This window comes from Lissotriton vulgaris, chromosome 10 (assembly GCF_964263255.1).
Source record: "Lissotriton vulgaris chromosome 10, aLisVul1.2, whole genome shotgun sequence".
NCBI classification, from domain to species: Eukaryota; Metazoa; Chordata; class Amphibia; order Caudata; family Salamandridae; genus Lissotriton; species Lissotriton vulgaris.
Window position 1 is genome coordinate 879,729,841 of NC_141698.1, and position 13,550 is coordinate 879,743,390.

Sequence of the window (13,550 nt, forward strand, 5' to 3'; positions counted from 1 at the left end):
CTGAGTTCGGCGTGCTTCCAGCTCTCGGGGAAGGTGGCGGCGTCGAAGGATGTGTTGATGATGTCTCGCAGGTGGGGTGCGATGACAGCGTCGGCCTTGTTGAAGACGTGGTGGGGGCAGGGGTCGGTCGGAGATCCTGAGTGGATGGAGTTCATCGTGCGGACGGTGTCATCGGTGCTGATCGGAGCCCAGGCGCGGAGGGTGGTGGTGCGGGGTGGTGGTTCGGTCGTGGTGTGCGTTGGTTGGTTGTTGAAGCTGTTGTGTATGTCCGCGATCTTGTTGTGGAAGTATGAGGCGAGGGAGTTGCAGAGGTCTTGCGATGGGGTGATGTCGTTGTTTCCTGCGCTGGGGTTGGAAAGCTCTTTCACGATGTTGAAGAGTTCCTTGCAGTTGTGTGCGTTGTTGTCCAGCCGGTCCTTGAATGCAGTTTTCTTGGCGGTGCGGATCAGCTGGTGGTGCTTCCGGGTGGCAAGCTTGAAGGTTGTCCTGTTGTCCGGTGTTGGTTCCCTTCTCCAGACTTTCTCGAGGGCTCGGCAGTTCTTCTTGGAGCTCTTGAGTTCGTCGGTGAACCATGGGGCTTTTTTGCTGCCGGGTCTGCTGGGCGGGGTCCTCAGTGGGGCGAGCTCGTCCGCGCAGTTGCTGATCCACTTCGTGAGGTTGTCTGCGGCCTGGCTGGGGTTCGCTGAGCTGGCAGGGGGGTGCTGGCTGAAGGAGGTGGCGAGCTGGTCGGCTGTGATCTTGTTCCAGCTTCTGCGGGCAACCTGTTGCTGGTGGTGGTGGGTCGTCGTTCTTTTGAAGGTGAGGTGGACACAGCTGTGGTCCGTCCATTGGAGCTCTGTGGCGTGGCTGAAGGCGATGTCTGTGCTGGATGAGAAGACTGCGTCGAGTGTGTGTCCGGCGAGGTGGGTGGGGGTGGATACCAGCTGCTTGAGTCCAAGATTGGCGAGGTTGTCGAGCAGGGTGCTGGTGTTGCGGTCGTTGTTGTTCTCCAGGTGGAAGTTGAGGTCCCCCAGGAGGATGTAGTCAGCGGAGGGGAGGGCATGCGGGCTGACGAAGTCGGCGATGTCCTCGCTGAATTGGGTGCGTGGTCCCGGAGGTCGGTAGATCAGGGTGCCTCTGAGGGTGGTCTTCGGGTCGGTGTGGATCTGGAAATGCAGGTTCAGGTTCAGGCAAAGTTGACTGAACATATACCGGATAATCTCAATCAATCAATAATGTTTATATCATGGGTACACCTCATAAAACACAAAAACATGCACAGGATACAGATAAAACACATAACATCATTATATATTAATATATAAAATAACAAAATTAAACTTCATTATACCAATATGTTTTAAATGGAAGCCCTAACTGCTTCCTACGAAACCGTGCAGTATTTGAAAACTTGCTACGTCCCAAAAAAAATGGGCCCACTTACATCAGTCTGTGGCACTTTGGAAGCAATAAGAAAATTCTGAAAACCCATATGCAAGCAAAGCAGACTTATCCATTTCATTCTTGCATGCTTATACACCGGGCATAAGAATAAAATATGGTCCCCATCTTCCACCACACTAAATGTATTGCATATCAAACAATTTCGAGTAGAGGTACCACCATGCTTCCATTTAGATTAAAAACTAATAGTACATAGAGTTCCAAGTCTGAATCTGACATACAGGGATTTGGCCATGTCATCCATGTAGTGTTCTAAACAGGGTGGCGGTTCTCAGCCAGAAATGTATTAGTTTGTTATATCTCATGGATCGATGATGTTGTTTCAAAAGGTAGACTTTATAAACTTCTTTGTGATTCTAGAAATAGTTGCTGTATCTTGCCGTACAATTTTCCTCCCCAATGCATCCAACTATGACCTTACATGGAGCAGCCACAGCAAGATAAAAGCCTTGTCTAATGTCAAAATCTCTTGGCAGCCACACCTATACGAGGATAATTCTGGTGTAGACCCAGAAAAACAATGGTTTGCGGGCTGCTTTGTCCCTAATGTTTTTAAGGCCAAGGTCAAAGTAGAGTTGTGAGGAGGTAGTACTTTGTGATACATGAAGTAATGATTTTAAAAAGTAAGCTTACCTCCAAGCCAGAGCTATTGAACAATTTCCCTTGGCCTTGGCTCTATAAACCTCAGTGGCCTGATAATCTCAAAAGGTCCCTTTGGTGTCTCACTAGATGGATTGGGTGGTAAAATACCGATTCCTAAGGGCCTGTGGCACTCTTAGGAGTGCCACCTACATGTGGATTTTCCGAATCGGTAAATATACCGATTTGGTATTTTACCAATTCTGTAAATTTACCGGTAGAATATAGGCCCCCTACATCTGGAAACCCTAATACCGGTCGGTAACGGCCGAATTTGGCCGTTACCGACGGGTATTAGGGCTCCTACATCTGGCCCCAGATGAGCTAATGCACCTTTCCATGAGGTAGGAATCTGCCCGTTCATATTACATATTACATATTACATCTCTCATGATATCTTCTATGACATCGCTGAATAAATCACTGCAACATTTGAAGTGAAAGTATTGATGAGAAAACTGGGCATGGCGGTGGGCACGAGTTAGAGCTACCTTGGGGCACGAGTCATAGTTACTTGGGATAACGTTAACTAGAGCTGGTGAATTTGAGTGTTTTTTTAGAGTTTAAACGTTACACTGTTTCTGAATGTTTCAGCTAACTAATACGTTACTTTAACCTTTGTTTTTTTCAGTGAAAATATATATATTATATTAATGTTATATTACACAGACTTGTTAAAATCATCTGAATCTGATATCTGTCAAAGTTATTGTAACTTTGTTGCAGTTAATTTTTAGTTCCTCTAATAACAAGTGTTGAAACCTGGTGTGAATGGCTTTAAACTGCAGCTGCCAATATACATTGAAGCAGGGTCGGACTGGTTATAGGGAAATCTGGCAGTGCCCGAACGTCTAATCTGACATATTAATCTATGAGTTGCATTTTGGCTGTCTGTGCACGTGTTTCATGATCTGGTGGGCTGACTTTTACTGTTGATTTCTCTAATATTGTCTCAAACGTTGCCTGCAGCAAGCCCAAATTCCCTGATTTGCAAATGTACCACTGTTTTCATCCTTCTGATTAGTTAATGTGGGACACTTTTTGTTTGGTGCCCGGGCCTATTTTCGATTCATGCTGGACGCTGTATATAAGAATAAAGTGTTTTGCGACAGGTGGAAACCATAGGCAATAAGGAGCTGTAGAGAACTTAGGGTGTCCCATTGGCCTCCGAGTTGTACTATAGGAGAATATTCTGACGCCCACATGACGAGAATATTTTCTTTATCATTAAAACTCTTTTGGTTTAGATTCTCATTCCTCATATGAGCATTGGGTCGATTGGGTGTTTCCCTTTTGACAAGAAATTGCCTTGCAGGTCGTTTTATTGTTGGTATACATGGCTAAGCAACTCATTCACACTGTACAAAAGCATAACGGTTGACTCTCCAGAGATGCCTATTACGCCTTTTGAGTTTCTGATCACCATCTGAGCAGTGCTTTAAATGGGCCGGTACTCACCGGTACGGAGTACCGGCACTTTTTCCTTTTCTGCACTTTTCCTAGAATGAAGAGAGTACCGGTACTCATGGGACCTGACTTCAGCCCAGGCAGCGCTTCCTTTATCACCTCCACTACCTCTGCAGCTCCTTTAACAAGCACTGCAGGGAATTAATCACAGGAGTGCTTGTCACCTTTGGAAGTTTGGAAGTCTTCTGAGCGGGGAGGGAGGGGGTCTGCAGAGTGCATATCGGATCCATTGTTCTTTCCCAGTGGGGCCGAGAGGGGGCTGTAAAATCTAATTGGTGGCGGCGGGACGCACTGAACAGAACTGATTTAAAAGTGGGTTTATGGCTGTGAGAGTGATGTCCACTGAGTGTCAACTAAAGGCGGCCCATTAAGCGCACCTGGGGACAGGCGCCAGCTGGCCTGCCCCTGTCGGCCTCGGACCCTTTCCGACTACAGGCCTCACTGGCCTGCCTTGGGTGTATGGCGGGGGGGCACCATTCTTCAGCACTTATTAAGCACTTTGGCTGCCAATACAACTTGGTCTATATTTCGTAAAACTCTATTTTGTTTTGAAACGTGTTTCTTTATAATGGATAAGTGCCAAGTGTTTGTGTACGTGGTAGAGAAAATAAGCTGGAGGAAGGCACTGAACTCTGGCTGCTGTTTCAGAATGAGTCACAGGCATGAACACAGCTCATTCGGAAGAACACACTCTTCGATACCCTTCAATTTTACTAACGTTTTTTATTTTTAAAACAAATGTTCATGAAATGCTCGATTTCACTGTTGCCCAAATAAAACACACACTCCACAAATAGACAAGCACCATAGGCAAATGCACACAGCACATTAACGGATACATGCACACAAACCATAATGCACAGACACGGATGAGTACGTTCTGCACAGATGTACATGCACCAAAGATTCATGCCCAAGCACGCACATGCAAATACTTGCGAAAACCACAAGCACGGACACACAGCACACACAGTCCATCGGTAGACACACACATACAACATGCACACATACAATTAAACACATACCAAACGCATCCGAACTCACAAAAGAAACTATGGAGCTTCTACTGGCCACCTTACAGTATCTTGCTGTGCCTTTCTTCACAGCATAGGTCACATTTCCTTCATGGTTATCTTGACAAATAACTACCACCAATAGTGTGTGCTGTACAAACTGAGCAAAATACACACAATTGATGGACGGAATGCAGAACAAATCAAAACATTACAGTTTTTGTTGCATAGAGCCTTGTGTTACCTGCAGGTTAAAAGTTAAGATCCTGGTAAAATAGCTTAGTGAGTTATGACCCTGCAGCAAGGACCTGCCTGCAAACAGGAAGGCATATATTTAGAACCTCGCTGTTATTTCCTCAATCTTTTCTTATTTTAAGGATGCCAAAAAAGGCTACTTTGTGTAGTAATAAACACTTATAAGTAAGTGCCATATATATAATTATTAGTAAGATAACTAATGAACAGAGGGATCCAACATTCTAACAATGCATGCAGATTTTGTGCATACAACCTTCGCACAGTCAAAAAGCTAGCTCCGCCCCTTGTCCCACCTTAGCACCTCCCCTAACTCCACCCACTGCTCCTTTTGGTGAGTACCTGCACTTTTTTTTCCATTTAAAGCACTGCATCTGAGGCCAAATTAGATAAACTGGATCTGATCTCAGCAAATTTGCAGTGGGTGAATGCAATTTTGCATCAGTCGACCATTGCAAACCGCATTTACTCCAACCATTTAAAAAAATGTATTTGCACCAGCAGTCTATTGAAGTAAATGGTGCAACCCTGCTGCCAGTGTAGTTCAAAGACAAGACTTCACCTGCCATAGTTATCGGTGGCATATCTTCAATGGTTTAAGAAGTTTCTTTTTCAATATTATTTTAAGATACATTTCTTGTATCCCTCCCCTGCCATCCGTCACCTCTGTATATAGACATCCAGGTACATTCATGGTTCATTAACCTGCAAGCCAGGATCTAGAATCTATGTAATAAAGTAACAGGTTGAGAGGCACTTTTCCGCACAGACATAGAAGGGTCCTCTAAAGTTGCTCTTTCCCAGGCTTCACGTGCCTCTTAAGGTATGTCCAACCAGCACAGGTCACCGCCCGCTTGTTGTCACCACCGCAAGCTCAACCAGCCATTCTCTGATTTGGTTCAACACAATATTTCTAACACTCCACCTGAATAATGCAGAAGGAAACTCAACCCCGCCGCCTCTGTGTAAAGCTGTTTGTTTGGGATACCACCGATGTCACTTTAATTAGTGTGATAGTTCTGCCGGCATCCAGCAAGGCAGACGCAGAAACTTTGCCACTCAAGCTCTGCATGAATATTTCAGGAGGGGTGACGCAAGCTGCGGCTCTTACAATGGTAATGCAGTGCCTTGGGACAAGTCTGGTTTTTTTCGTCTCCTACATCTTTGCAAGATGGGGATTTTGAATTCTTAGACTTGGAATAATGCATGTTTCCATTTGTTGGCAGCTGAGTGCGATGATCCCTTTCAGTAATGCAAGGCTCGTCAAGGCGCGTGCCAAGGTTATGTAGGAGACACGTGCATGACCGGCATTTTCATTACCTGTTCCGAGCACGTCCCATCCTCACGCCAAGTCTCTTATACTGCCCTTATAACACCAATAAATCGGAGAGGCGTGGACAGAACCCTCTGTGTCCTTCCTCCACACAACCCCCTGTTCTTCTGTATCACTGCGCTGCAGAAACATTCCGCGCCTCATCCCAACGCAGGACAGATTACTAACTTGATTGTAGCCTCTAAAATGTAAACATTAATCAGGTTGTACCAGTGTAACTGTGGAAAGTGAACAAAGCTGGTGTGTAAGCGGGCGTTGGGCGCTCCAGGGTTCACCTGCGCGTGGTTGACGCCCCTCTGCGCGAAGGCGGCCACGCCCAGTCGAAGCGCTGACATCAGACGCGCACCTCACTGGACTATATCGGCTTCTGTCCCCTCAGATATGTTTCACAAAGATGTCTACACGGAACTGCCAGGGCATGGAGTCGGTCATCAAACACCTGGACACCATCCCCGAGGATAAGAAGGTCCGGGTGCAGCGCACGCAGAGCGGCTTCGAGCCCTTCGAGAAGCCGGCGAGCCAGGTGAAGAGGGTGCACTCGGAGAACAACGCCTGCCTCAGCTTGAAGAGTCCATCCGCGGGGAAGGAGTCCCCCAAAGTCCGGCGGCATTCCAGCCCCAGCTCGGTGAGTGAGTCTGGCTGCAGCCTGCGCCCGCATGCCCAGTCACTGCTTTACATTGTTTTAACATTTTTATATAGCACGGCTCTGCCAGGTGAAGTGTCATTTAAGCAAGTTTGGGGACAGAAGTCTTGGACCGCATTAATATTGCAACATGCATGTCTAATAAAAAAGCATATCTAATGATAATCATATCTAATGATAAGCAACGTCCAAAATTGCAGCTAGCATTGCAGTATCTTTGGGTAACTATTATAAGTAGGGCTCCCGGTTTTATGGTATTTATATTTTTGTAATTTTCGTCTGTATTTATCCATATTTATTTTTGGCTAATTTTACCTGTATTTAGCCATATTTATTTTAGGTTTTGTGAAAAAATTAAGATGTAATGTGTATGTTTCTGCATTTATTTAACCAGTTAATGTGCTCTCCTGCCTGATCACCTGACATGTTTCAATGATAAATGCACACTCAGATGGTAAAATGTACACTTCTAAGAAAATATGTAAATTTTAGTATCAAGGTTGTGTAAATCTACTCTGTTCAAGGCTCTTTACTAACATCTCTATAATTTGTTAATCCCCTTGCCTGTCAATCCACGCAGCTATTGTCCTGGCAGACATGATTGACAGCATATAGAATCACTCAAAAGCAACCCAATTTCCGTTTTTATCCACATTTAAAAATAAAAACAGACAGGAAAATAAATGCTTTTCTGTCTGTATTTATCTGTAAAAATCAGTAAAAACGGAAAACAGGAAGCCTTAATTATAAGGGAACAGGTAGACTACAATTGTTATGTTATGTTACGTTATGTTATGTTACGTATCTCTTATATAGCGCATGGCTACCCCAGCAACGAGGCGTCCCAGCGCTTGCAGACAGGTCCAATCACATAACAGCCGGAGGAATGCGGCAGGATATCGATACACCGCGGAACCCTAAATCGAAGAAAACAGCCAAGTTTTTACTTGTTTTCGAAATTGTAGGTGGTTTGTGATGGAACGTACACCTAGAGGAATAGAGTTCCAGAGTTTTGGGGCCCGAAACCTAAAGGAGCGGCCACCAGCTCTACACCTCCGAATCTTGATAGTACAGGCAAGGAAGAGGTCCGCAGACCGGAGTGCACGCTGTGGAACATAGAAGGAACAGATTCCTTGCAAGATTTTAGGACCTAGACAATGTAACATTCTATGCATAACACACAGGGTCTTAAATTGAATGCGTTGTTTTACGGGCAGCCAATGGAGCCTGCGCAAAACCTGAGAGGTATGGCAGCGTCTTGGTAAGCCGAACAGGGTCCGAGCTGCCGCATTCTGAGCTTTCTGTAGTCTATTGATGACTGTCAGATTGGACGCAAGCATTAATACATTGCAATAGTCCAGATGGGATAGGACCATAGCCTGGACAATTGTCTGACGGGTGGAAGATTCAAAGAAGCCAAGAATAGGTTTCAGAGAGCGCAGGCGGCCATAGCAAGTACCAGCTATCCTCTTCGCATGGGAATCCAGGGTGAGAGCATCATCTAAGATCACACCTAGATTCTTAACTTCCTTCTTGGGCATAGGCGGTGAACCCAATGTAGGGGGCCACCACCGCTCGTCCCACTTTTGAGTGTCCGGGCCAACCAGGAGGACTTCAGTCTTAGATGAATTTAACTGAAGACAGTTCTCCGTAAGCCAGCTGGAAATGGCCACGATATCCTCTTGGAATTTGGCTTGATCACCAACGATGTTATTAGAAAAGGTGAAGATCAGCTGTGTATCGTCCGCATAGGATATTAGTTCGATGTTACGTTCCCTGGCCAATGTGGCCAGGGGGCGGACATACACATTAAACAGCGTGGGGCTGAGGGCAGAGCCCTGAGGAACACCACAGCCCAATGGAAAACTGCCGGATGAGTATGGGGGGGCATGAACCTGGAAGGAACGGTCAGATAGAAATGACACGAACCAGTCCAGAGCATCCTCTCTGACACCTATCTCCCATAGCCTCTTGACTAGGATCCCATGGGAGACGGTGTCGAACGCCGCACTCAAATCTAGCAGCACCACAGCTGAGGTGTCACCCCTGTCTTGTGCCACCCTTAGATGTTCTGTGACGGCCAGTAAGGCTGACTCCGTGCTATGTTTGGCACGGAATCCGTTCTGAGACTCCTCCAAGATCCCATTAGTCTCCAGAAAATCCGTCAGAGTAGAATTGACGTGTGCCTCCATTACTTTGGCCAAGTAAGGAAGCAGCGAGATAGGCCGGAAACTTTCTGGCTTAGAGGGGTCCAGGGTGGGTTTTTTTAACAAGGGGACCACTTTGGCATGTTTCCACGATTTCGGGATGGTAGCTGATTGCAGAGATTTATTAATCAGTTTTTGTCCTTCTGCCAAGATAGATTCCGGAAACAGTCTAAACATCTCGGGTTTGACAGGATCTTCCGGGGACCCCGACTTGATTCTTGAAGTTAGGGGTTCCATATCTGTCTGAGAGATGAGTGGGAGCGTTAGGAGAGAATAGGGAAGGCTCAATGAGCCCGTAGTAGGTGGTCTGTAGGTCATAGATGGTTCTCCAGAGTTAAATGTATTATAAATCCCTTGTACTTTATTAATAAAGAAGTGAGCCAGCTCTTCGCAATGAGAGTCAGATACTATGGTGCTATTAGTCCCCACGGGGGATGTAGTAAGCTCCTTCACTAACGCAAAGATGGTTTTTGTGCGATTTGTGCTGGCATTGATCAGATCAGTATAATAACTAGCCTTGACATCTATTGACATTGATCAGATCAGTATAATAACTAGCCTTGACATCTATTCTTAACCTTTCACATGCTGAAAATAATACTAGCGCTTAGGAGCGCGTGCCTTGAATCGTATTACTGTAGAACACTATTCATTATATCAGTTGTACATTTATAAAGTTAGGGAGATTGCAATCCTCGATCATGAATACAACATAAAATAAGTTGTTTATTGCTGTTTTGATGATAATGTGTTAGGAGCCTCAGGGACTTCTTAGGGATTTGGGGGCCCAGGGCCAAATGCATTTCCAGAGCCTCTTTTCGAAACAGCTTTGAATTTATGATCCAACTTCAGATATTTCATGCCCTCGTTAGCCAGGTCACTGACAGTGCACAGGCACACTCCAAATTCTAAATGTGTTTACATATAATATTCAGAGATAGTGATGTGTGTTTTCAGTATTGTAACACAGCTGCAGCTCAATAATATTACTGCAAATATTTTGTGCAGCACCCTCCCATTTCTCATATGTGAAGTACTGTTTGGATTCAAAATAAACTTTTTTTTAATGGATAATGCATGAAACGTAAACACAACATTTCTCTGAAAAATGTCTGCAATAGATTCTCCCACATTAAAAATAAATGAAAAGAAAAAGGTATTTAACAATCATTTAAGGTCATCAGGGCAAAACTCTCTACAGAACAGATATGGCTTTATCAGGAGGCCCTGAAAGGCGGGGGCCCTAGCCCAGAGCCCACTTTGCCCGTGCCTTAAAACGTCTCTGAAGAGGCTTTGCGTCTTTCGAGCAAATAGTACCTAGTTCTGTAAACTAAATCCCTAGCTAGCAGTGTCCTTGTTTATTTGTGAACTTGTTTCTTTGTGAAAAAGCCTGGGTGACTGCGGAATGAGGAACCACGTACAGAGAGCTGCAGACACCCTTTCCCTGGTGTACTTACTTGCACAGTATTAAGAGTTACAGTTCCCTTCCTGCGCTGCTGGCTTCTAAGCACCTGCAGAAGTGCGCCCTTGTTTGCTTCAATGCAGTAGCAATTGTTGGAAAAGTTTTCAGTGAAGGGGCGCAGAGCCATGTTTCTAAATTACAACGTTTATTGTGGTAGCTGAAGCGACTTGGTGGCAGCCAGTCCAAATTTGACTCCCAGCGGTGCACTTTAGCTCTTGCTTGTTTCTCAAAAGGTATGTTCGCATTTTTTTTAACATATTGTTCCTCTAGAAAATATGTTATATGTTGACAATCTGTTTACAGTGCCACAGAGGTAGATATCCCCAAAAATGTGGTGAGTAGAAATAATTTAAAGAATTATATCGAAGCTCAACATGTAATTTACAGGTCACTTTGAGGCGATTAATGGATGAGCTGAATGGTGGTCACATCAAGCTGGGGTGAGTGGTACCCAGAGGCATTTTGTGATGATTGGTTACGGTGAGAAGGACAACGATAAGGATGAAGGATGCTTTCTTAGTGTTGAGTTGGTTTATCATTCAGGTTAAAAGTTGTACTCCTGCCAAACAGTCTGATTTATCATCTGGGGCCGTGATAGGAAGTTTCATTATCATAGAAAGATGTTATAAATGCCACACCATGGACCAAAGTCAGTATGTGGTGTCCTTTGTCACATCTACAGTTTAGGAGGAAAGAGTTCGATTTTGCCGTTTCTTAAGATAACAGATTGAAATCGAAAGCAGATAGTACTTTGTAACCAGCAAAACGCGAATCCGGCATTTCCAGTCCAGTACTAACAGAGAAAAGTTTAGACCAGATTTGCTAATTGTTTTCTAAGTAGGAGAATATTGTGCAACTCTCCTCTGATAATATTGCAAATCGTAATCAGACTCTCACATGTACCTAACAACAATATTTTATTAGATGTGTTTTTTTGGTACTATGTGATTGAAAGGATACACGAAGGATTACGGCTACAATGTTTTTCTGATGAGGCATTGCACGTTTTTTCCTCCAGTAGCGTCCTAAAATGTGTGCTTCAATTAATGAGCGATGACCCTTATTGAGGGCTTTAAATCACTATTTGAACAATTTAACAGTGATGCCACAAGGATGTTGACTGATGGTAAATTATAAGCATTTTTCAGAAAGGGGAAAACGTTTATAATCTTTTATTATTTTAGATGTATCTTCGTTGTGTAAGCACAGTTTTGTGCTATGATTTTTGTCATGGAAATTATAGTTTCTGAAAGCTGAATTGAAGGTAAACTTTCTGCAATTTCATGAATCTGTTTCTCCTTCATCTCTAAAATATGTCTGCATGTGTGTGAAACATCATACATATGACACATGTTTTGCACATATTCAAAAATATGATTTGTGAGGTTATTTCTAACTATTAACATTTTAAACTAAACGCTCGTTAGTCCCAGGGAAGTTAATAGTGTTCAATACAATCTCTAAAGTCCTCCAAAGAGAATTAGCAATGCATCAGGGCCGTCAGTAGAATGCAATAACACAAAGAAACCACGTTCAGAAATGTTACTAACCTTATTAAAAAGCACAACTGTTATTGCATTGATATGAGATGTGGAAAGATAAAAGTCTTGAAATTATTCACTACACATACATGGAAAACCAGTATCCAGACAAGTGCGAATTCCAAATTAAGGAACCAGAGTTTAATCCACACACTATATTCCCCAGTTAACGCTGGAGAACAACATAAAACATTGGATAGCGTTTCTCCTCGTTGCAATGCAGACAACCTTGGCTTGTAGACAGAGAGTTCCATCGGGGGCAGAGTTAGTTGAAAGCTAAAATGCCGAAGTGTAATCTAATAAAACAGCAGCAATAAGGTCCATCTACCTACGACCAGTGCTTATATTGGAAACATAGAACCTGCTTGTTTCTGAGAAGTGACGGTACTCTCCAATTAAAAGTATTACAGTTCTCTTAAGAAGTGCCATTACTCTCTGTTGCAAAATAAAAAAGTGCAGGTACTCAGTACCGGCCCATTTAAAGCACTGCCTTTGACCAATCCTCTATGAGTTGAAAATGAGCCGTGAAGGCTGTTTCCATGCTAAATCCTGATAATCCTCCAAGGATTTAACCTTGATATGACCACCCAGAATCTGTTTGAAAAATAACTAAAGTAACAGCATCCCAAGGCTCGGTCAAAACAAGGGAGTCCAAGTTCTTATTCTAGTAACATTGCCAAACATAGGTATAGGTTTTAGAGTGCATGCGCATCCCAGCCCACAAGCTATTTGGGCCACTGTGAATGTGGATAATGGTTGCTTTCATGACCCAAAGTTATTTCGGTTGCATATCTCGAGCCTAAATTGGGCCCACACCATCACCGTCAAGTCCGGTAGGTAAACCAGAGTTTGTCATTCAATTCCACTGTGCTCTACGGACACATTTCTGCAATTCTAATGAAAAACTACAGTGTTAGAATTCCATAATGAGTGAGGTATACCCTGATGTCTGGTGTTATGTAACGGAACAGGAACTAAAACATTGTCAGCATTTCCTACGGAAGAGGCTTCATGATATATGACGTTTGGTCATTGCTTTTTTGTCAATGCAAATGTGAAATATGCAGTTTAAAAGAGTGAGGTGAAGAGTGTATTTAGTATGGGGCCACCGGCTATGTAGCCCAATGACTGTTTTCTGCTCATCCTTTCCTCTTTTGTAGCAATGCCTATTGTAAATGCTCCAACTGGTGGTTAGCGCAGGAGTTTAAATTTGAAGGTGACCCTGACCTTCAGTGTGATCCTGCCTTCCGGCAAACGCTCACGGTTTCACATCAATACTCGCCCTTTGGAGCCAGTTTGAAATAGCCATCTTGGAATTCTCAAGACGGGTCTGCAGAAACAGGTCAGAATATGTACATGGAGCATCACACCCAGTTAAAATTCTTCTCAAGGTTGATTCGAAGTCAAGAAGCAGACAATAGACTTAGTGTTGCCACTTCCTGGAAGATGTGTAGGTGGATTGAGCAAGCAAATAGAAAACAGAGCCAGGGCCCATGTACAGTAGACCTGAAAAGGATTAGAGAATGTATTGGAAACAAGAAGCCACT

The 13,550-nt window shown here is 44.0% G+C and overlaps 1 protein-coding gene across 4 annotated transcripts in view; it reads left to right on the forward strand.

The window, feature by feature from the left end:
• Positions 1 to 13,550, forward strand: part of CDK14 (cyclin dependent kinase 14) — a 2,039,605-nt gene that overhangs the window by 509,978 nt on the left and 1,516,077 nt on the right. For 3 of the 4 annotated variants that reach the window (XM_086941837.1, XM_086941838.1, XM_086941839.1), the window contains one exon: positions 6,530 to 6,775. The exons of the other annotated variant lie outside the window; for it this stretch is intronic. In XM_086941837.1, coding sequence (XP_086797963.1) covers positions 6,530 to 6,775 — 246 coding nt within the window. The remainder of the gene's footprint in view (positions 1 to 6,529; positions 6,776 to 13,550) is intronic. 4 annotated transcript variants of the gene reach the window in all.